Source organism: Melopsittacus undulatus, chromosome 6 (assembly GCF_012275295.1).
Source record: "Melopsittacus undulatus isolate bMelUnd1 chromosome 6, bMelUnd1.mat.Z, whole genome shotgun sequence".
NCBI classification, from domain to species: Eukaryota; Metazoa; Chordata; class Aves; order Psittaciformes; family Psittaculidae; genus Melopsittacus; species Melopsittacus undulatus.
In genome coordinates, this window is record NC_047532.1 from 55,726,573 (window position 1) to 55,746,893 (window position 20,321).

General features: G+C 38.3%; 3 protein-coding genes across 4 annotated transcripts in view; 2 read left to right on the plus strand and 1 right to left on the minus strand.

Annotated features, from left to right (window-relative positions):
* Nucleotides 1-12,397, plus strand: part of RO60 (Ro60, Y RNA binding protein) — a 13,684-nt gene extending 1,287 nt beyond the window's left edge. Inside the window, exons 2-9 of the mRNA XM_005142890.3 lie at nt 1,562-2,155; nt 2,659-2,879; nt 3,138-3,284; nt 3,813-3,950; nt 4,260-4,376; nt 5,089-5,202; nt 5,675-5,821; nt 7,050-12,397. Coding sequence (XP_005142947.2) covers nt 1,582-2,155; nt 2,659-2,879; nt 3,138-3,284; nt 3,813-3,950; nt 4,260-4,376; nt 5,089-5,202; nt 5,675-5,821; nt 7,050-7,202 — 1,611 coding nt within the window. The 5' untranslated portion in view covers nt 1,562-1,581 and the 3' untranslated portion in view covers nt 7,203-12,397. The remainder of the gene's footprint in view (nt 1-1,561; nt 2,156-2,658; nt 2,880-3,137; nt 3,285-3,812; nt 3,951-4,259; nt 4,377-5,088; nt 5,203-5,674; nt 5,822-7,049) is intronic.
* An 847-nt stretch (nt 12,398-13,244) lies between these two features.
* GLRX2 (glutaredoxin 2) lies at nt 13,245-18,207 on the minus strand. Of its 2 annotated transcripts, none has more exons than XM_031043522.2 (4): nt 18,095-18,207; nt 17,451-17,517; nt 15,293-15,469; nt 13,245-14,786 (listed from the first exon to the last, which is right to left on the minus strand). In XM_031043522.2, exons 1-4 carry the CDS (start codon nt 18,166-18,168, stop codon nt 14,655-14,657), a joined length of 450 nt encoding a protein of 149 aa, XP_030899382.1. In that variant the 5' UTR covers nt 18,169-18,207; the 3' UTR covers nt 13,245-14,654. The 2 variants fall into 2 exon arrangements, with proteins under 2 accessions (XP_030899382.1, XP_005142946.1); XM_005142889.4 differs by having other exon boundaries at nt 18,040-18,149.
* A 978-nt stretch (nt 18,208-19,185) lies between these two features.
* CDC73 (cell division cycle 73) overlaps nt 19,186-20,321 on the plus strand; it is a 110,894-nt gene continuing 109,758 nt past the window's right edge. The window contains exon 1 of the mRNA XM_005142888.3: nt 19,186-19,390. Within this exon, the coding sequence (XP_005142945.1) occupies nt 19,260-19,390 (131 nt within the window). The 5' untranslated portion in view covers nt 19,186-19,259. The remainder of the gene's footprint in view (nt 19,391-20,321) is intronic.

Sequence of the window (20,321 nt, forward strand, 5' to 3'; positions counted from 1 at the left end):
TTCATGCACAGCAAAGACCACCTTCGTTATTTTCAGTTTATTTGCATGTGTCAGATGTCAGTGAAAAAGTCGGCTCAACCATGGTGTGTATTTAAATAGGTTTGCAGGGAAACATGATTAGAATATTTAAGCACTAAGAAGAAGAGCTGAACACTGGTGCTCAGAATAATGCAATGAAAGATATTTTGTAGCTAATTTTTAACTAAAATCTGCATTTAAAGCCATCAATATATGGCTTCTATTTTTATGATTCTAGCAGCATATAGAATATAGTGGGAACACTGATTATCATTTATTATATAATTCTGGATCACTGCAGATAGGCAAGAACAGAGGAAGGGTACATTTCGCAATGAAAGGGAAATTCTGTATCACAGGGAAAGTAGGGAAGTTTCCAAATCAGCATGTTACTTAAACTGGGAGGAGATTCTGTCTACATTACTGACATCTATTTGTGATAGCTTATGAAGCAAAATGGCTTTTGTATTCAGTTTCCAAACAAGCATCTCAGAAGTAGATAGCTTCAATGCTTAAAAATTGTTAGGTAGATTTTTTTGGATTGACATTTCTGTGTGCTCAGACTTTAGTGTATCCCTATTTTAAGGTCTGTATGTGGTTTGATGGAGTGGATTATTGGTGCTTTTTATGTTTAAATAGGACCCCTTGGTGCTATTTTGTCAGGGCTTGTTTTTTACTGTTTGAGAACTGAAAACACTGAATTTATTCTTGTCATATTAATGTTTTGGAGATAGTGATGATGAATTTTCTTCCCCTTACCATGCTGATTTCATTTCACCTCCCTTTATTTCAGTTTAAATGTTACAGCTTGAATTTTACCATGGTATATCGTCTCCAAGGAAGAGCAGTGTTGTTGCCTACAAATATTACAGCTGAACTCTCTTGGAACTCAAAAGTGTATAAATATAAAGACCTGAAAGACTGTGAATTTTTGTGTTTGTCTGTGTTGTTTTCTTGGTTGTCATTTAACAGCAGCTATTTGAGCCTGTAATATTTTTTTCTTGAGCTGCTGTCAGTTGTTAAAAAGCTGTTTAAGCCTCACTGAAACCCACCATATTTAAGCTGTACAAAGCTTTCTGACTAAACAGTTTTTCAGTATTTTAGTTCTTTGTTTTAGCATTGTGTTTCTTCAGTTGGTTGGTATTACCAGTTCCACCAAAACAGAGTAGGGCAAGATCTGATTTTTGAGCAATTTAGTATACAATCCAAAAATCTACCAAAGAAAGTGGTGGCAACACTTATTAGTGGCAACGGGGCATAACAGCAACCATGTTTTTTCTGTGTGCCACTTATTGCGGTTAAGTAGTTTCCAAGTTATTTTTAAGGAAATATATTTGTCACCATTGTAACTCGAGATTTTTTTTTGTTTTTTGTTTTCCCCTAATATGTGTTATTGCACACTTAAGAGTATACTTTTATTAAATTTATGAAGGAAAAATTGCAAGTGTATAGATAAGATATATTTACTTTGCTAAGAACTCACAGGAGAAGAGTCATCAGATTTTCACAGTGTTCTTAATGGGTTTTATGATTCTTCCAACAGACTTCTTGGAAGTGTAGACAATGGAGGACGAGGAAAAACAACTCCTGAATGAAAAGCAGGTGCCAAACTCTGAGAGTGATTATGTGTGGCATGTCACCGATATGAATCGACTCCAGCGTTTCTTATGTTTTGGTTCAGAAGGTGGTACTTATTACATCAAGGAGCAGAAGCTGGGCTATGGAGATGCAGAAGCTTTAGTAAGACTGATTGAAGAGGGTAGAGGTTGTGAAGTTGTTCAAGAAATAAAGACCTTCAGTCAAGAAGGCAGAGCAGCAAAACAGGAGCCCCTACTTTTTGCTCTTGCAATTTGCTCACAGTGTTCTGATGCAAAAACAAAACAAGCAGCATTTAAAGCTGTTCCTGAGGTGTGTTGCATACCAACCCATCTCTTTACTTTCATCCAATTTAAAAAAGATCTGAAGAAGGGCATGAAATGTGGTATTTGGGGCCGTGGACTGAGGAAAGCTGTTGCAGATTGGTACAATGGAAAAAATGGCATGGCTGTTGCTTTAGCAGTTACAAAATATAAGCAAAGAAGTGGTTGGTCTCATAAAGATCTTCTGAGGTTGTCCCACCTAAAACCTGCCAGTGAAGGTAATACATTTTTATTTATCTGAAAATACTGTGTTTTAAACCTTATATATTTACTGTAAAAGTATTTAGTTTAGGAAACCCAAGTAGTGATGATTTCTTAGTGATGATATCCTGTAAATTTAACTTTAAAAACCATGAGTGGTCATATCAGAAATTGACTTGATTATCTTCAAGTTAAACTGAGTTTATTTCTTGTTTTTCTTCTGTATGTGGAGAGAAGAGAAAATAAGACAGTTCTCTCAGTTCGTTCTGATTTGCTTACAAATTATCAAATAATACTTTTGGGAAGATCTGTTGATTTCAAATACATTAGGCTCCATTTAAGGAGAATAATACTAAAACAGTCACTAAAACTACTGCTCTAAGTTCTCTGTGACTGACTTTTTTTATAGCTGGTTGGCAGGTCTGAGAATGGAACCTGCTAACTCATTAGCTTGCTAGAATTGCTAAATGCCAGTATAAAGATGGTAATCCTGCTTGGAAAATATTTTTATTTTCAATAGGAATTGGTATAGTCACTAAATATATTACCAAAGGGTGGAAAGATGTCCAAGAAGCTTATAAAGACAAAGCAGTTTCTGCTGAGACTGAAAAACTCTTAAAGTATCTGGAAGCTGTGGAGAAAGTAAAACGCACAAAAGATGAATTGGAAGTTACTCATTTAATAGAGGAATATGGTCTAGTCAGAGAACATCTCCTGACAAACCACCTGAAATCTAAAGAGGTAGGTAAATTTCATTGGCTTTGTAATCTCTTCAGAATAACACTTTTCAGAGTCTTAAGTCTACATTTCCATAAAAAATAGTCCTTACATTGTTTTTCAAGTTATTTACCCAAGTACTTAATTTAAAGTAATAAATATCTTCATTTAAATTGTATGCTTATTATTTAAAAATACACTTATTTAATGTACAGATGTAAGTTCTTGTAGTTTTGGAATCTTACCTCTTTTTTTTTTTTCATTCTCTTTGTTTGTTCATAGGTTTGGAAGGCATTGCTGAAGGAAATGTCCATTTCTGTATTGCTGAGAAATTTAGGAAAGTTGACAGCAAATTCAGTGCTTGAACCACGAGGTTCAGAAGTGGCAATAGTATGTGAAAGACTGAGAAATGAGAAGCTGCTAAAAAAGGTAAGAATGTTTCTGTAATCAGTGCCAGCCTAAACTGTAGTTCTTCAGGCAACCTCTTCACAAAACAAAAGGGATGTTCCTTTGAGTAAATGTGCAGTTTATTCTTTAAGAAAACCTGCAGCAGAATACTTGCAGCTGAATTTTAAAACTTGTATTTATAATTTCTGATTTGATTCCCCTCCCCTCTCTGTTTCTGAAACTATTCTACAAATTAAGTATATTGACAACTAGGATCTTTTCTTAAATTGGCACTGTAGCAAGCTTCTGGTTATGGCGTAAGATAACACTTGGAATTCATTGGAGGATACTGGATTCTGGAAAGTGCATAATATCCATTACCAGTAACTGACAAGTATCAGTTCATGAAACAGCTGTGTAAATACTGCCAGAACTCTTCAAACTTAACAAATCTAAAGGAACAATATAATAAACCAGATATTTGTAGTAGTATCTTATTTTTAGTTTGTTACTTTTTTTTCATGGAGTTCAGATTTTCAAAAACTGCCAGTGGATTTCTTTTACCTGTAGGGTAGAATACATCCATTCCATGTCTTGGTTGCATTAGAAAGCTATAAAACTGGGCATGGAAGCAGAGGAAAGCTTTGGTGGCGTCCTGATGAAGACATTTTAGAAGCCTTAGATGCCTCGTTTTACAAAACATTCCAGGTAATACGATTATTCAATTTGTTAACGCTTTTAAGAAATCACTGTGTTCTGAAAGCCTCAGAAAGGATCAAGAAAAGTTTCTTGGGTGGAAACAATTTTGAAACTTTATAACAAAAATCTTAGGACTTGGAATTTTACTGAAAAAAGAATCAAAAATTTTATGATACATTCAGCTTTTGCCACATTGTTTTGCTAATGTTACCCCGGAAAAATTAAGAAAAGACCCATTTCCAGGTTGAAAGCAGAAGAAAGAAGAAATGAATATACTGACTATGTGTACCTATATTCTCTTTTTATTTTTTCTTCTAGACGGTTGAACCAACAGGAAAACGCTTCTTACTTGCAATTGATGTCAGTGCATCAATGACACAAAAAGTTTTGGGCAGTGTACTCAATGCTAGCACAGTTGCAGCAGCAATGTGTATGGTAAGGCATTAAACTTCTTTTATTTATAATTATTTGCAGCTTGAGCTGCTCTTTTGATACAAAGGTGATCTAAAGCTGCTTAGATTTCAGAAGGAAACTTACCTATAATATATTTGAGTACAAAAAATGTGACCTTTTGTCTCACTGATAGACCAGATGCTTAAAGCCAGTGGCAACCAAATTCAGGAAGATCAAAATGAAGTTGATTTCTAGTCTAAATGAAATTGGTCAAGGCTGCTTTTTCGCGTATCTTAGCTGAAAATACATTCTATTTATTTATTGTTTCAAAAGCACTCATAGAATAACACAGAGTGGATTAAGAAATTTTGGGATAATTCTTGTGTGCATTTGAGTTATCAATATATCCTTTGTCTCACAATCACTTTCCCATCAATTTGATATTCTAAAGCTTCTTGTGTATTTATATTATAAAGGATTTGAATTTTTTTGCTGTTTAAAAGTGTTTACTGTTTTATGTCAGGGGAGAGAAGGAATATGGAAGTATATTTATAGTAATTAGAGGAGTTCTTCACCTTTGATTTTTACAGTGTTTATTTGCAGTATTACATTTACAGTGACTAGTGAAGCATTAATGCGTCTGAGAAGCCATGGTGACTTGAATGCAAAAGGATGTGTCATGTTGTAGGAATGCTTGATTCAGACAGTAAAAATTCTGAATAATGTAACTAATTTTTGTCTTCCCCTTTCTCAGGTTGTGGCACGTACTGAGAAGGATTCCCATATAGTCGCCTTTTCGCATGAAATGGTGCCCTGTCCAGTGACGACTGATATGACGTTGCCTCAAGTATTAGTGAAAATGTATGAAGTATGTAAAACAAACCAAATCAAACAAAAAACATTAGGAAATAGCTGTTGCTAGCATCACAGTTTAGATGCCTCAGCAGTTACAGTGTATTTTCTTTATATTCAGTTGTATACTGTGTTTAGTCCATATTTGTATAGTAAAACATGGGATTTTTTTTTCTCTTTTATTTGGAGACAGTCCAGCAAATGTTATTATTTCAACTGCTGGATATTACATATTGTAATCTAGAATGGCAGTGTTAAGTCACAAGGAATTAGGTTGAAAGGCATATGTAAAAAGACAAGCAAACAAGCAAAACCAAAAAACCCTAGGCAAAACTAGTAAGGGAACTGTTGTTTAACAAAGAAGCCTCTGTATGTGATAAAACATGGAGCTTCCATAAAAATAATTTTTCCATAGTTTACTACTTATTATGTTATTCTGTGTTCTATGTTTGGTTGTTTGTTTGGTTTTTTTTTACTGTTATTTTAAGATTCCAGTGGGTACCACTGATTGTTCCCTTCCAATGATATGGGCTCAAAAAACACAGACAGCTGCTGATGTCTTCATTGTATTTACCGATAACGAGACTTTTGCTGGAAATATGCATCCTGCAACAGCTCTTAAAGAGTACAGAGAGGTAAATATGCTTCTGACTGTTTATAATTGATGAACACGGTACAAAATAAATACCAGTTCTAAAAATGTCTTAAAAACTGAACTAATTGTGGCTTTTTTCAGTAAATAATTATATGTTGCTTAAAACTGAAATATCCTGCAGTTAGGCGGAATTAGGTGTGCATTTTGTACTAATTGCATTTATTTAAAACTTCTGAAATGCTAAAAGGATTAATAATTACTCCACCCTGCTCAGTGTACTGCTATATCAATGAAAATCTGTTTGGTTTTCAGAGAATATATGAGTTTCTGCCTTCTGTAATAGATTGAATAGTCCTTACAGAAGATAATTTGACTCACAGAATTAAATTGAACTTTGATGTCTGCAGTACATACCACAAAGTTTAAATGAATTAATGAAGATAAGCCTGTAGGGAAGGCCTCAATAAGATGAGGTGATAGCATCTTGTGAAGGCAGCTCATTATGATCTAAATGGGCTACTCTTAAGCTCTGTATCTTCATAATTTTAAAATAGGACTAAGAAAAATACCTTCTTCAAGCACATTGCAATTAGAAACTCTGGTTTAATCAGCAAACCATCTTTTATGATTTTAAGAAAATTTTTAAACCACAAGAAATATTTTTTGGCAAGCATGTACACATGGATCTTTTTATCATGACCACCCAGTTGAAATGAATACCAAAAATCTTTAACTTGCCCACTGTGTTTCTGTTTTCTTAATTAAGACTAGCTCACATTCCTAAATTTGTTCTTTAAAACAGAGTTCTGTACTCTTAATGCCACTTGCTTTGCTTTACCTTACAGGTGATTAACCTTCGAATTTAGCAGAATTGTTCAGGCCACGGTTCTTGTATTTGTTCAGCCAAAAAAAAACATACTCTTTGACTCCTATGAGAGGATTCAATGATTATTATTGAAAGTTCTCTCTCAGAATGAAATCCAGAATAGTAAATGCCATGTTTGATATCTATCTATGAATAATCTGTGAATCTTAGTATTGCACAAAAGCTGTGTACACTTCACTGCAATTATTTCCATTAATTTATATATACATACTGCAGGTTAAGTATGATGCCAACAGTCTGCAATTCTGGTTATGGCACATCTAATTTCTATCAAACAGTGGTTTAGGAGGCAAGATAGCGGGATTTGGTCCTCTGGCTTGTTTAAGTTACTATATATGTGTGTTCTCATATTATTTTTTCACTTTTTTTTTCCTTCCTCTAGAAAATGGGTATTCCTGCTAAGCTGATTATTTGTGGAATGACCTCAAATGGCTTTACGATTGCTGATCCAGATGACAGAGGCATGTTGGATATATGTGGCTTTGATACAGGAGCTCTTGATGTTATTCGTAACTTCGCTTTGGATTTGATCTAATTTTTTAGGCATCTGCTCTTCCCTGTGGGTTCATTGCTGGCAACAGACTGCTCCCTGGGAACTCTCAGCCAAATATACTTCTTTAGAATATGGCACATTATATACATATGAGAATGTTACCTTTTTGTGAAGGGAAAACAAGAAAAGCAGATGAGAAATCTCTTTTTTTTGTTGTTTTTCTCTGTTGCACAGAATTTAAAGTAACAGTGGGAAGTTTGCTAAAAGTAGCTACAGGGTTACACAATATATAAATTAATTTCATTTATGATAGATTATAAGTACTGAGAGATTTTTTTATTCCCCCCTACCCGCTTCCAGCCTCACCCCTCCCTTTGCCCCTTGCTGTGGAATGGCTTGTTTGCAAGAAGATACTGAATTACTGTTAGGATGGGGCAGAAAAACAAAAAGTGGGGTTAGTGCTTTTAGTAATGTCAGTTTAACAGCAACTTCACTGACAGGGATTTTTCTTTGGTCTGTTTTGTCTGTCTTTGTGTTTTAAACGAATTACCAAGTTTTGACAGTTTCCATTGTTACACTTCAGATCTACAAAAGTATTTTCTGGCACATATGAGACCATGTGACTGTGACGCAGTATAAAAGTTGTCCAGTGAAATTTTATACTGATGAAACTGAAAGTGGAAGAGTTTATGCTAATCTTTTTCTATCTAGATTATCATCCTAGTTTTCAGGAGTAAAGTGTAATTCTCTTTAGGTAAATTGAGGTGTGGTTTCAGAAGCACTATTTTTAAATTAATATGATTTACAGGAAGTTCTAAAAACTTACTAGAAAAAGACCCTGGAAATGGCTTAGAAGCTACATTCAGTCCATGTTACAACTTCAGGAAGTAACAGTACACTTTCAGTGAGAAAGATCAACAACTGCATGTGTCTTGGACTGCTCTTGAAAGCTGAATGGTAACAACCAGAAACAAAAAGCTACATTTTTTCCAAGACAATGTATTCAATGATACAGAAAAAATCTTCCAAACAGGAGAGTATTTCATTTTTTGAAACCTTTTTGTAGATTACTATCACTTCTGGTTTTTTTAAACTAATTCAAGCTAACATTTTTCAAAACTACCTCCAGTTTATAGTGACCAATTCTTAAAAACTTTTATGAAATGTACAGCTGCTTCTTTCATATTCTTAGAGTCTTGTTTGGGAAGTGATTGAAACTGGATTTTTTTTTATTTTATTTCTTTTTTTTTAGTTTAATACAATGTGAGTAAGTAAGGATAAAGCTAGTGAAAAACTTACCACTTTGGAACAGGAATTAATAGCATTGTGTTTGTATATGTATATAATTCTCTGTGGTTTTATATGTGTGTGTATAGGGGGGAAGATGAAAGATCTCTTTAGTATGTCACAATCTTAGAAGATGGGAAAGGTTTTTAGTGATGCTTTTACAACTTTCCCTAAGACATACGGATGTCAACCTCTTATGCTAATTCTGGCTGTTTTAAACAGTGAATTTGATGTTAATTTGCGAATAATTATGATTTATGAAAATAACCCAATTGTGGTAAATGACATGTAAGACCATATTTTTCTGCCTAAAACCCAAGCTTTTAAATGTAAAATTCAAGTTCATATTATACTTTTGATACTTGTAACACTTTTAATTATGCCTCACACATACTGATTATAAATTCAAAGCTCGCATTCTGTAGGATGGATATCCTTTTTGGTGCTCAAATGTGGGCTTACATGTTACTGAAGGTATTCTGCTAAATACACGCTACCTTAATAAATAAATCATTGAGGGAAGTCTTTTCTAACATTAAAACCATGGTTTAAAGAACTGATGGTAGGAACGTTACCTTTCAGTGGACTTAAGAATTATCACTGCTCTTATGACACAGCTTGACAAATACAGGACTGCCACCACCTTGTCAGGTGACATCAAGAAAAACGAGTGTTCCTGAAAAAAGCTGAGACATAACACTATGAGTCTGAAGATTAGCCATTTCTTATGAAAAAATTCGTAACCACTTTTAGTATCCTTTCTAAATAAACACCCTGAATACGGGAAGTAAACTTGTTTGGTCAATACATGTCAATAATTATTCTAAGTAAATGTGCTGATGTTTTGGGGTTGGATTTGGTAGGAGTGTGTTTGAAATTACACAATAGTCAAACATCTGATAAGGTGTTCCCTTCCAAGCTAGAAATGTTGAAAATAGCATAGATAAGTATCTTTTGCAAGTACTTTTTTGTTGTTTTGAGTAGTATTTGTGAAGTCATAGGAAATATTTTGGATTAAATATAAAAATAAAACTTAAAACAGGTATTTCAAGTAACTTTGTGCACTTAATTGCATAAATTTACTGGAAGCAAAAGCTTAGTTACTAACAGATTGAATGAACAGTTACAGTAGTGTTGTATTTTTGAAAGCAGTCCAGTTGAAAATACAATTCCTTGAACTAGAGCGTAAGTTGAGATGAACTTTGCAGTAGAACTGATAGAAAATGTAGTTCCCTGTATTTGTTGAAACTGAATAGCTATGCACCCTGTTAAAGACGGTCATCTGTGCTGGAGTACATAATATGCTCCTAAATATTTACTGTATCTTTGTATTAAAAAATCGTAGAATATTCTGAGTGGCTTGGTTATCTCATGTAGAACTAGCACCAGTGAGATCTTGTTGTCATCTACTTCTCCTTTAAGATTTTCAGAGAGAGAAAACTGAAGTAAATGCTGACAGCTGAAACTTTATAGTGTGCTGACATTTGTTTCTACTGGTTTTGGTTTGGTTTCATTGTTATCTTGCAATAAGGATTATAGAAGAAAGATGATGTGTATTCCTTTTTCCGTAGACTGGTTCTTTTTTATCTGCCTATATACTGAATTTTAGGGAATTCCATGACGCATTTGCCATAACACAAATTAGTCATGATTTTAGTCTTCAGTTATTGGACTGGTAATTGATAATTTCTAAAATGATATCTGGCCATATAAAAAGGCAGTAATTATTGTAATGCTTTTAAAAAGAGAGAGAGAGAGCAGTAAAACAAAGTTGCTGAGCTCAAGCATTAGTTCAGTGTATAATAACTAACCTACCCTTTCACCAGAGGAGACACGGACTCTTTCAGGTTAATAGTGTTGTTTGCATTCGAGGAACACCTTGACTAACAAAGCAAAATTGAGGCTATAATTGTGCACTGCAGTTTGCCAGTAAAAACTGAACAGGAACAAGTTTAAAAATTGTTCATTTTACTGCAAACCTTAATTAAAAAAAAGGTCTAAATACAGAGTGTAACAGTAGAATGGGTGAATGCAGGTTTCCTGATACCTGGCAGATCTAATAGGCTTGCAGTTTGACTGCCGTTTCACTGTGACACCCTTAACAATTCTTAAGTATTAGACTGTTATGTCTAAGACTGTAATGTTCTAGCACTTTAGCTTTAAGAAAGAAGACCAGTGCCTGGTTTGAAGCACAGCAGAGGTAAAAGGTTCTTATCTTAAGAAGGGCTGTAACGAATGAACATAAAAGATAGGTTTCTTCATGGAAGGGATACAGTCAAGAATGTGGAGAGGGCAGAAGAAGCACTCAAGATTTCTTAAAAAAACCATGCAATGCATACATCAGCATTGTATAATAAATTGAATAAAGATGGGAATAATTTTTCAAAGAAATAAAATTTCATGTCAGGAATTTTTGACCTACAGCAAGGAGTGTTTGGGATACTTGTGGAACTAGCGCATGCACAGTATGGGGTCCTTACCTACAATCCTGTGTTTACAAACAGGGTTATCTAAAAGTAGGTGTAGACTTGAAGTCAGCAGGACCAGTCTAAGTGCCCAGTATGTGAGGGCCACTAATAACTGTCCCTAACACACCTTGCTGCTTAAAACCACTGTCAAATCTGTTGGTTAAATGTGAATCATTAGGGGGGTTATGTTTTTCATTGTTGTTGTTTGTGGACCATAAATGACTATGCCTTTAAAAGGCTATTCAACGAAATATATGCTCTTGGCTTATAAAATACACCAGCATTTTTGGAAATGTATTTTAATAAAGTCTCTATCTGTAAAAACACTAGGAGAATATTTTTCTCTGTTGCAAAATGCTGTGCTGCTTAATCATGTACCTGGCTCAGCCACCATACCAGAAGCATTTGCATCAGTTCCATTTAGTGTGTTTCTTGTGTTATTTTTTTGCTTCGCCCTTCATTTTGTCTGCTAAGGTTGGCTTTTTTCCTCCTTTCCCATCTCCTTGTTGCCCCAGGCCTACACATGAATCTCTCTTCACATACAAGATGTTGTACATTTTCTTTTGCCTTTCTTCTTCCACAGCCTTGCTGTCATTGACCATGCTGAGCTAAGTAAGTTACACCAGAACCTATGTCATAGTATTTATCTTACTTAAAAAAAAATTAGATAAATCTATTAATGTCTAATAAAACATTTAATTTGCTGTATCTTTAGATTTTTGGTAAAACGTGTAAAGATCAGTAACAAAAGTATACTTTGGTTATTTGCGGGAATCCAACATCTGCCTGTGAATGGCTTTATTTTTATGAAGTAACCACTTACAATCGGCTTTTCAAATTTAAAGCTTTTTTCTAGAGTTAGTTCCATTCTGTTATATGCAGAATTAGGGAAACATTGCAATTAATATTGCAGATAAATAGGCAGCTTCTTTGCAGTAAAAGAGAAAATCTTCAACAGTGGGCTGTAGAAGTAAACCAAGGGAAAGAATCACTTGTCTTGCTTTTGCTTTTCATCTTTTTTTTTTTTTAAGCATTTACTTAGTTTATGGGGTTGTTTTGCTACTTGCTATAGCTCACAGTAGACAAACACACTGGAAGTAAGATGGTTTAATAACTTTATTGCTGGGATTTATGTTATGGTCCAGTACAGTGTACAGATTTGCTGAGTCAGAGTTACAAGGGGAAAAGTAAAACACAAGGACAGTGGTGCTCTGAGCTAAGATGTAAGATCAGCTAATTTCAGCAGACAGTTTGGTGTCTTTAAATACGTGCTTACATTGGGATTTATAATTTTGATACTGTAAGGTGTGGTTTCTTTAGGTATTCATTCTGAGTTTAAATACATATATTTGCATTTATACGTGGTATATTGAGAATTTTGCGAATGTTTCATTAACAAATAATGAATATAAATACCTGTTTTCCTAATGTTACAAGCTTCCTAAGCACAACTAGTTACAAATAAAACGTTTTTCCTCTTACGTTCTCCTATAAAAGTGCAGTTCTACTCTTTAAAAATAATTCTCTGAAGAGGCAACAGATGGGTACATTCACAGCTGTGCTTGCTTTGTTCAATGATTTGATGTTTCCACCTTTTCAGGCTTCTTTAGGAGCATGGCATGTAAAGTGGATGAGCAGCTTTGTCTTAAGTACAGATTCTTTTAGTAAGTAAGTTTTAACATTCAGATCCCAGACAAACATTATTTTAAGATGAACAGCTTTGTCCTGGAGATAATGCTCAACAAAATCCACAGGAATTTTAGATTACTATTTTTTATTGTCTCCCCCTTTTTTTTTAGCTTTTTCTGGAGTAGGACCACACTGTAACTGCCATATTATGCCAACCAATAATGAAGCCACTGTCTTCAGCTTTCTATGAATTGTTACAAAATTAATGAGAAATGAAACTACTTGGATGTGGAGCCTTAATATGCCTAAAAAGAAACATAATTAATCCTTTGAGTGCCTTAGGACATACCTTCTTTAACAAGTGGGCACTCACTTGGATTTGCAGGCATACAGCATCCTTTCTCATCAGCTGGAATAGAGTGTTGGCTTAAGTGACAATGCCCTGGGACTTCTGAAACTTAGAACTCAAAGGGTTATTTTAGACTACTATTTTGGGACTTTCTGGTTTGTGGGATTCTGTGTATTGTTTGTTTTGTTTCCTTTAACAGGGAGCAGAATGAAAAGGTCTTTGAAAAAAACCTTTGTATACAATTATTTTTACATGATGGACTTACCAGGTTTCAGGTGGAAAATTACTGTTAATCTGAGAAAACATTAACTGGCCGAAGAATTCTACACAGAGAAAAAGAATACTTAGTTACTGCCATAGGTGCAAAATAAATTGCTTTATTAAGTATATATTTAGGGAGAGAGGCACATTTGTATGTGTTCACCATACGGAGTGTATCCTTGTAAACAAAATTTTAATAAGGCAATGATGAAACTAAGAAAATACAGTAAACCACAGTGATAAAACCAACATTTACATGTTTAATTGGCTGATTAACATGTTAAGACACACAGTACAGCCAACTGTATACTAAAGACTACAAATTATGTGGTTTAAACTTCTTTCAAACCCCATCACAAAAATGAAGCTGTCAAATTCAAATGATACTTTTACAGTCATAGTTATCTGGAATTGAAGATAAATGTGACCTTTTTTCTCCCTATGGGGAGAAAAGCTTAGGTGCATACAGTGCTGAAAGCAATAGTAAAACCAGGAGTCTTACAGGAAGTGAGTAAAAATTCACTGACTAATGTTTTTATTCTAAACTGTCCACCTGCAGTAATGTGATGGTCCCCTTTACTGAAGAATTGGATATAATTTTCTACTTGTATATGAACTTGAAATAACCAAGAGTCTTGGTATTGGATTTACATTGTACTAAAACTGTTGAATTTAATATATTTTAGGCATTTTAACTGCAAGTGCAAATCACTAGTAGATGGCATTCTGACTGTAGAATTCAAGAACTAAATAAACTCTATGCATATTAGACTTATTTTACTTGGTCTTAAGTTTCATAATAGCGTTGGATTGATCATAACGCAAGTTATGGTTGCAGAGTTTAGTGACAGTGAGCTGTCTGGCTCCCCTAGAAGCTGTATTTTGTCATATTTCTGAATGACTGTATAGACTGATACTTCATAGCGCAGAAAAAAGATGAAAGACATTACCTACTCCTCAAACACTGCGAGAATCTTTATTCCCTTTTCTCGCAACTGGACATAAAATTTCATAGCTAGATGATCAGATGTTGATATGGAAGAGGCAGACATGCATACACAGTATCACTGCAAACTTATTTTGCTTCATACTTTCATCATTACTACAATTTAACATTCAGAGAATAATTTACTTTAAAAGAACCCTTAAGCTGATCATTGGAACAAGGCTAAAATGCAAACTAATTTGCAGCAGAAAAAATACAGGATTCCTCTTGTACAATTAACGCTTCTCTGAAACATAGCATCAGCATTCTACAGCAATAAAATGACATCACTTTGTTACACTTAGAGCCCCAAGAGTTACGCAGTGGTTTTGATCACCATTTTGGCTGCAGGAAAGCTGAGGCATGTAATCTGTCAAGTCAATAAAGCATCTGTGTCAGAAAATGGTCTATGATTCGGAAATCCATGGCTTGAAGTTGTTGATTCCAGCTGATGTAGCATGTATCTGTGATCTTTTAAGTTGCTTAAAATTCTATTTATACAAAGGAAGACTAAGCTAAGTGGCTGAGCGGGTTTCACTTTTCACCTGACATTGATGAATTAAAGGCAGCAGTTTGCCTTCCTCATGAAGCCTTTGAGTATCTGTAGCACCTCCAACGAAAGACCCATTGACAAACACTCTTGGGACCTATAAAGAAAATGAAAATTGTGTTAAGTTACTTGGATAAAAGATAAAAACCTAAGCGACCCCACATGGACTGTAGTATACACACAACAGTTGAGTTTTTACATATGCATATTTAATACTACTGTACAATTCATACATTTCTGTAATATTTACAGAGATAGGAAACTGTTCACATACCCCTCAAAAGGGGCATAAAGTCAGTATATGGGAGATTGTATTAAAATAACTGAGTCAAGTGAAACTATATAAAATTAAGAAATTACAAGGTTTATATGCACCTATACAAATGAAAACTGACTTTGGTATCTCAAAGTGGCACCCTCAGAGGAGGGTCTCAATAGGCAGAGACAGTACAGAACCTTTCTGCAGTACCCTGTATTTAATTTATGCTCTTGTATCCCAAGTTTACGTGTCTTGAAAAAGCAAAGAACTTGATATGGTCATAACTCATGAGAAACAAGTGTAGTGTAAGTTCTTACTTGTTACATGCAAGAATATATACTTACGGTTCTGCCACCGGTCATCTGCTCAAGAATGTCTTGGATTTGACTTCCATTTGTATTCATGTCCAGTTCCACAGCTGTATAATTCACATTTATACTCTCAAAAAGCTTTTTTGCCATTCTGCAGTAGGAGCATGTTGTTTTGGAGAAAATCACCACACAGTTGTCTGAAATAATCTCCTGTATGCTCAAAAGAGTGTTGAAGTCAGCGTGTTTTGTTTTTAAGTCAGTGTATTTCAACAGTATCAAGCAGTCATGAAAACAAATGCAGAAGTTATAAGTCTGCTATTACAGTAACAAATAATGGAAAATTATTCTGTAACAGGCTTTCTGGAGTATTTTTAAACAGGAACAACTGAGGAGTTCTCAGCCATGCTACAGAATGGCTGGCTATTTTGAATTGTTTTCCAAAACATTGTACTTTTTTCTCACTTTTTAAGGTAAAGTGAAAAGCTAGTTAAGCTTCTAAATTTCCCTTAATTCTAATCTAGAGCCACAAGAATCTTAAGGTGAGGAATGAACTATTACTCTTTAAAAACAAGGAGCGGAACAACAATTTCCTCTATTAAGGCATCTGTTAAGATGGCATCTTCTGTATGGTGAGTGTAAAACATATCCACCCTACATCTGTTTTGAAGCCTCTGTGGTGGTCTAACACCTCTTTTAGGGATGTATCTCATACTTCAGAAGAAAAGTTGCTTCCTACCTGACTACTAAGAAAGTCAGGCTTTTCACCTCAAAAAGTTCAAAAGCACTTGGCCAGATCCCAAAGAGTGTCTGCACAAGTGCAATAAGCAGTGAGATGCAACTTTAGCAGTTTGCAGAGCTACAAGGAACATAAAAGTGACTTCTCTTGCTCCGCGTGAGCTTTTCAGTTAAAGGCATGCTCTTTTCTTTGAGTAGAGTACCAGGAATCAGTTAAAACTGAGCAGTACCTCATTTTCAGGAATGCAATGATCTTGTGGGAGCAGAGAAACAGAGGAGAGTTTGCTGGGGGTCGAGCATGGGCGCTTGAACAGGCCTACAGCAAGCTGTGAGAAAGTGAACTTATGACCCCAGGTTAAAAGAAGAAGAAGTGTCAAGATCAGCAAAACAGGAATGCAATAACAAGATGTCAGTAATTGCAGAAGCATGATGTAACGCTAAGCTGAAGCGAAGGTGTGAAACCAATCAGGAGAGGTAAAGGGGAGCATGTATCCCTCGTGGGCAAAGCAAAGCAGCCAATCAAGTAATGCGTGATCGCGTGTAAGACAGTATATTAAGAGCAGCCTTGTAATCAATAAACGGAGCATTTTGTGAACCTACATCGTATCGGTGTTTTCTCCCCTCCACCTGGCTGCGGCAAGAGTTGACATTAACAATTGCTATGAGCAGCACTGCTGGCACTTGTGAAGCTGTGTCTGACCTGGACTTGACTCCAAAAGGGAGAATGATTGTGAGGCATGTGTTATTACTTTCATGCAATGGTGCCAATCCTGAGCCCACTTTAGCTCTGCAGTCACAGACCTCCTACAATTTGCCAAACAAGCTGTATCTCCTTGAACTATTTAGTACAACTTTCCCTGTCCATCAAGTAAGCAGGATGTGCTGGTGGCAACGAGAATGACAAAAGGTTTATTTCTTTTTTCCACCTCTGTGGAAATTGTACTTAATGCTCTACAGAGTGTTCTTTCTCTTAAATTAATGATCTTGCAATTTTCTTATAAACTGGCTATGAAGAGCAGTGGTTTACGCTGAGGAGGCCACTAAGCTGAAGTCCAAGGATTGAACTTGGGACCAACCACACTTTCTTTCTTTACTGTAAATTCAGCCATTTCAGGCCATGGTTTATTATCAGGAAGTTTACTCTAAAAAACAACTTACTCTTTAGATGTTTAAACTTTACTTAATGACAGTCATTTTCTGAGACTTGGTCCCCAGTATTGATAGCAGTACTGAATTTAAATACAGGTCTGCAAAAGATGTAAAATGGAGGCAGCCTAGGAAGATCAAGTTCCAGGGCTGTGGATAAATAAGTAATGCTGGCAGTATTACTAAACATAAGAATTAGGTTGAACATGTAAAACTGTTTACAGAATTTCTTTGTGTAAATCAGAAGAGCTTTTAAGTAACTATGGCTTTCAGAAATGTTGAAAAAAAATAATTGCATTAATGATGTTACCTGTATTTGATTCACAGTGGCATCATTAGACAATCCCACAGTAGTCTGATCATTCCCCATTCTAAAACTAAAGAGATAAAGTCAGATACTTGAGCTTTCAAACAAATGACATATTTTATATTTCACGAATTAAAGGTTGACTTTGTACTGTTTTAACAAGCAATGTAATTTCTGCATTATGTGTCATTTTTCTGCAGCTGCAGTACCCACAGTCATGCTAGTTCTCACATGCCTGCAGGAAGAGAAAAATGGAGAGATGGATGGTGCAAACTATAAAAATAACCAAAACTGCTGTTTCAGTAAGACAAAAACTTCCCCCCACCCCCCATAATACAGACACAAGTGCCAAATCCGGCACCGGGCTGTGCTCAGCCTCACCACCCAACTCTACGGGAAAGGCACTCTCGTTTTCATGAGTGGAGTGAGTTCAACAGACGTGCTCCTCAGAGGCCTGCGCGCCCCGATACCGGCCGCCTCCCCGGCCCGACAAAGCCCAGGCGGCCCTGGTGCCTGCCGTTCCGATGCAGAAAGGCTGCTCCACCGAGAGCAAGCGTTCAAACGCCAAAAAGACTTAAAACAGGATCAGTACCAGGCCCAATGTTGCGGCAGACAGTTCCGGCCCCGCGGCTCCCGATCGCACCTACCGACTGACGGACTGAGCGACCTGGCCACAACCAAGCCCCGGCACCATCCGTCGCAACGCCCCCTGGAGGGCCATGGCCGCCAAGAGGAAGGGGCGGGCCTTTTCCTTAGTCCTCACGGCGATCCGACGCCGCTCGGAGGTCCCCGCACCGCCTCTTAGGGAGCGTAGGGCTGCCCGGCAGGCTGCCGGCGTCCTGAGGTGCCTCTGGCAGGGGCACGCCCAGAGGCCGACGGGTCCTTCCAGTGAGGGTGCAGAGCCGATATATTTTCTTAATCAGTTTGTTGTGTGGTGTTTTAACGGCTTACTCTTGTCAGAATTAAACTGTGCCTTTGTGTTTGATAAAGCAGCTATTTTCCTCTTTTATATCCTCCCCTTTGTACACACGTTTGAGGTGTTTTTTTTTCTGACCTGCAGTCTGAAGTGCGTACACTGCCTTCTTGCAGAAGCTCCTGCCCGATTGTTTCGAGGCGCTGCTGGCCCGGTGTTACCGGCCAAGAGCTGCCTAGCCGGGGTGCGGGTGGCACAGGCGGGCACCTGGGCTGCAACTGCTAACGTGACGCCGAACAGGAGTGCTGCTTTCTGCGCCTGCCCGACACCGCGGTGCGGTGTGGATTCTGCCCATACCGGGCCAGCACGACACCACCGGCCACGAACCGGTTGTGACCCCCTGCGCCCCTCGCAATCCCCCTCACGAGGATACGGGTGCACCCACAGGCGCTAAGGCCGTGACGATGCTGCCGCGCAGGGGCACCATGATAGTGAGGGGCGACGTCGCCCAGCGGCCGTTACGCTCCCGCTGCCCATCGGAGGGCCGGTGTAGGCCCGGCGTGCAGAGTGTCCGGTTGGCAATGGCTTTGGGAGAGCCTGTGCCATCGATGTCTTTGACTCTCTTTGCGCTCGTGGAGAACCCCACCACTCTAAGCCGGGCTCAGACAGCAGCCTCAGAAACGGTGCGGCTAAAGCCTTAACCAAATCAGCTGGGTGCCACCCTGAGGGCGGGGTCGCGTCGCTCCACGGCACCCGGTTCTGCGTCGCCCCCTGGAGGCGGCGGAGGTAGTAGTGTTACTCAGGCGTTCGCGGTGGGCAGCCCGGGTCCTGTCGGAGGGGTCCTCGCGCAGCTAAGTGGAGGAGCCGGAGCGGCAGCGGCCGGTGGCTGCGGTGCGAAAATGGCGGACGTGCTGAGCGTGCTGCGGCAGTACAACACGCAGAAGAAGGAGATTGTGGTGAAGGGGGATGAGGTGATTTTCGGCGAGTTTTCCTGGCCCAAGAATGTCAAGACCAACTATGTCATCTGGGGGTGAGCGGCGGGGCCATGGCGGGAGGCGGGCGGCCGTTCGCCCGGGGAAGAAACGGGCGCGGGGTGGAGGAAGAAGTTGCCCTGAAGTTGTGGGGGACCGCCTGGGAAGCGGGGAGGGGGGTCGTGACTCCTGTTGTCTCCTGTTGCCTTGTAGGGAGCTGGGTGGGCGGGTGGTCTGGCTGCCACCTCCCGGTAGGGCCCCTCGGGAGCTCACCGGGGCTGTGCGCTCCTTCTCCGCCTGGGTGCTGTGTCCCGGTGGGGTGTCCAGTGGCCGCTCCACTGGTGCCCTGCACGTCGGGGAGGGCGATACCCTTCCACTGTGCTGTTGGCAGCGCGGTAGGTCAGGGAGGTATCGCTGGTCCCTTCGGGAAGGTTCCCAGAACCCCGCCCGGTGCCCCTGCCCCGCGTCGGAAGAGCAGCGGGTCCGCGGTGCGGCCTTGTATTGGCTCTTGGCCTGTGTGTGCCACCTGGGGAGACTGGGGGGTCGCAGCGTGGCTGGGTCTTGCGGGCTCATGCGATGAGATAGAAAGAGGTAGCTTCTCCAAGTTTTTTTAATCTGTATGTAAAATAGAGGTTATGTGCTTACTGGTTTAGTTTATCCGGGCTACTTTTAATTTCCTGGATCTTTGCTCTGCTACAGGAAAATCAGTGAGGTCCAAATCTAGGCTCCCTCTGTGTTCCCTGCCAGCCTTGTTGAACTATGGTGGTTCATTGCTCCTCAGCTGCTTCGAGCTGAGGCTTCTTCCTGCACTGGACCTAATGCAAACTGGTCTTCTCATAATAAACAATCAGAGACAGCATTTCTGTTGGCTAAATCCTTGTATAAGGTTAAATGCTTATTTTTAGAAAACTTCTAGAAAAGGAGGCTTTGTACCTGTTGAATTTTCTGGTATGGTATGTATTGCTTGCAGTGCAAGACAGCTTTTCATTC

Coding starts and splice junctions, on each gene's coding strand:
- GLRX2 (XM_031043522.2), bottom strand. CDS start 18,168: ATGGCCCTCCAGGGGGCGTTGCGACGGATGGTGCCGGGGCTTGGTTGT. Junction 17,518..18,094: donor GTCGCTCAGTCCGTCAGTCG/GTAGGTGCGATC, acceptor TTATCTCTTTAG/TTTTAGAATGGGGAATGATC. Junction 14,787..15,292: donor AGATGACCGGTGGCAGAACC/GTAAGTATATAT, acceptor TTTTCTTTATAG/GTCCCAAGAGTGTTTGTCAA.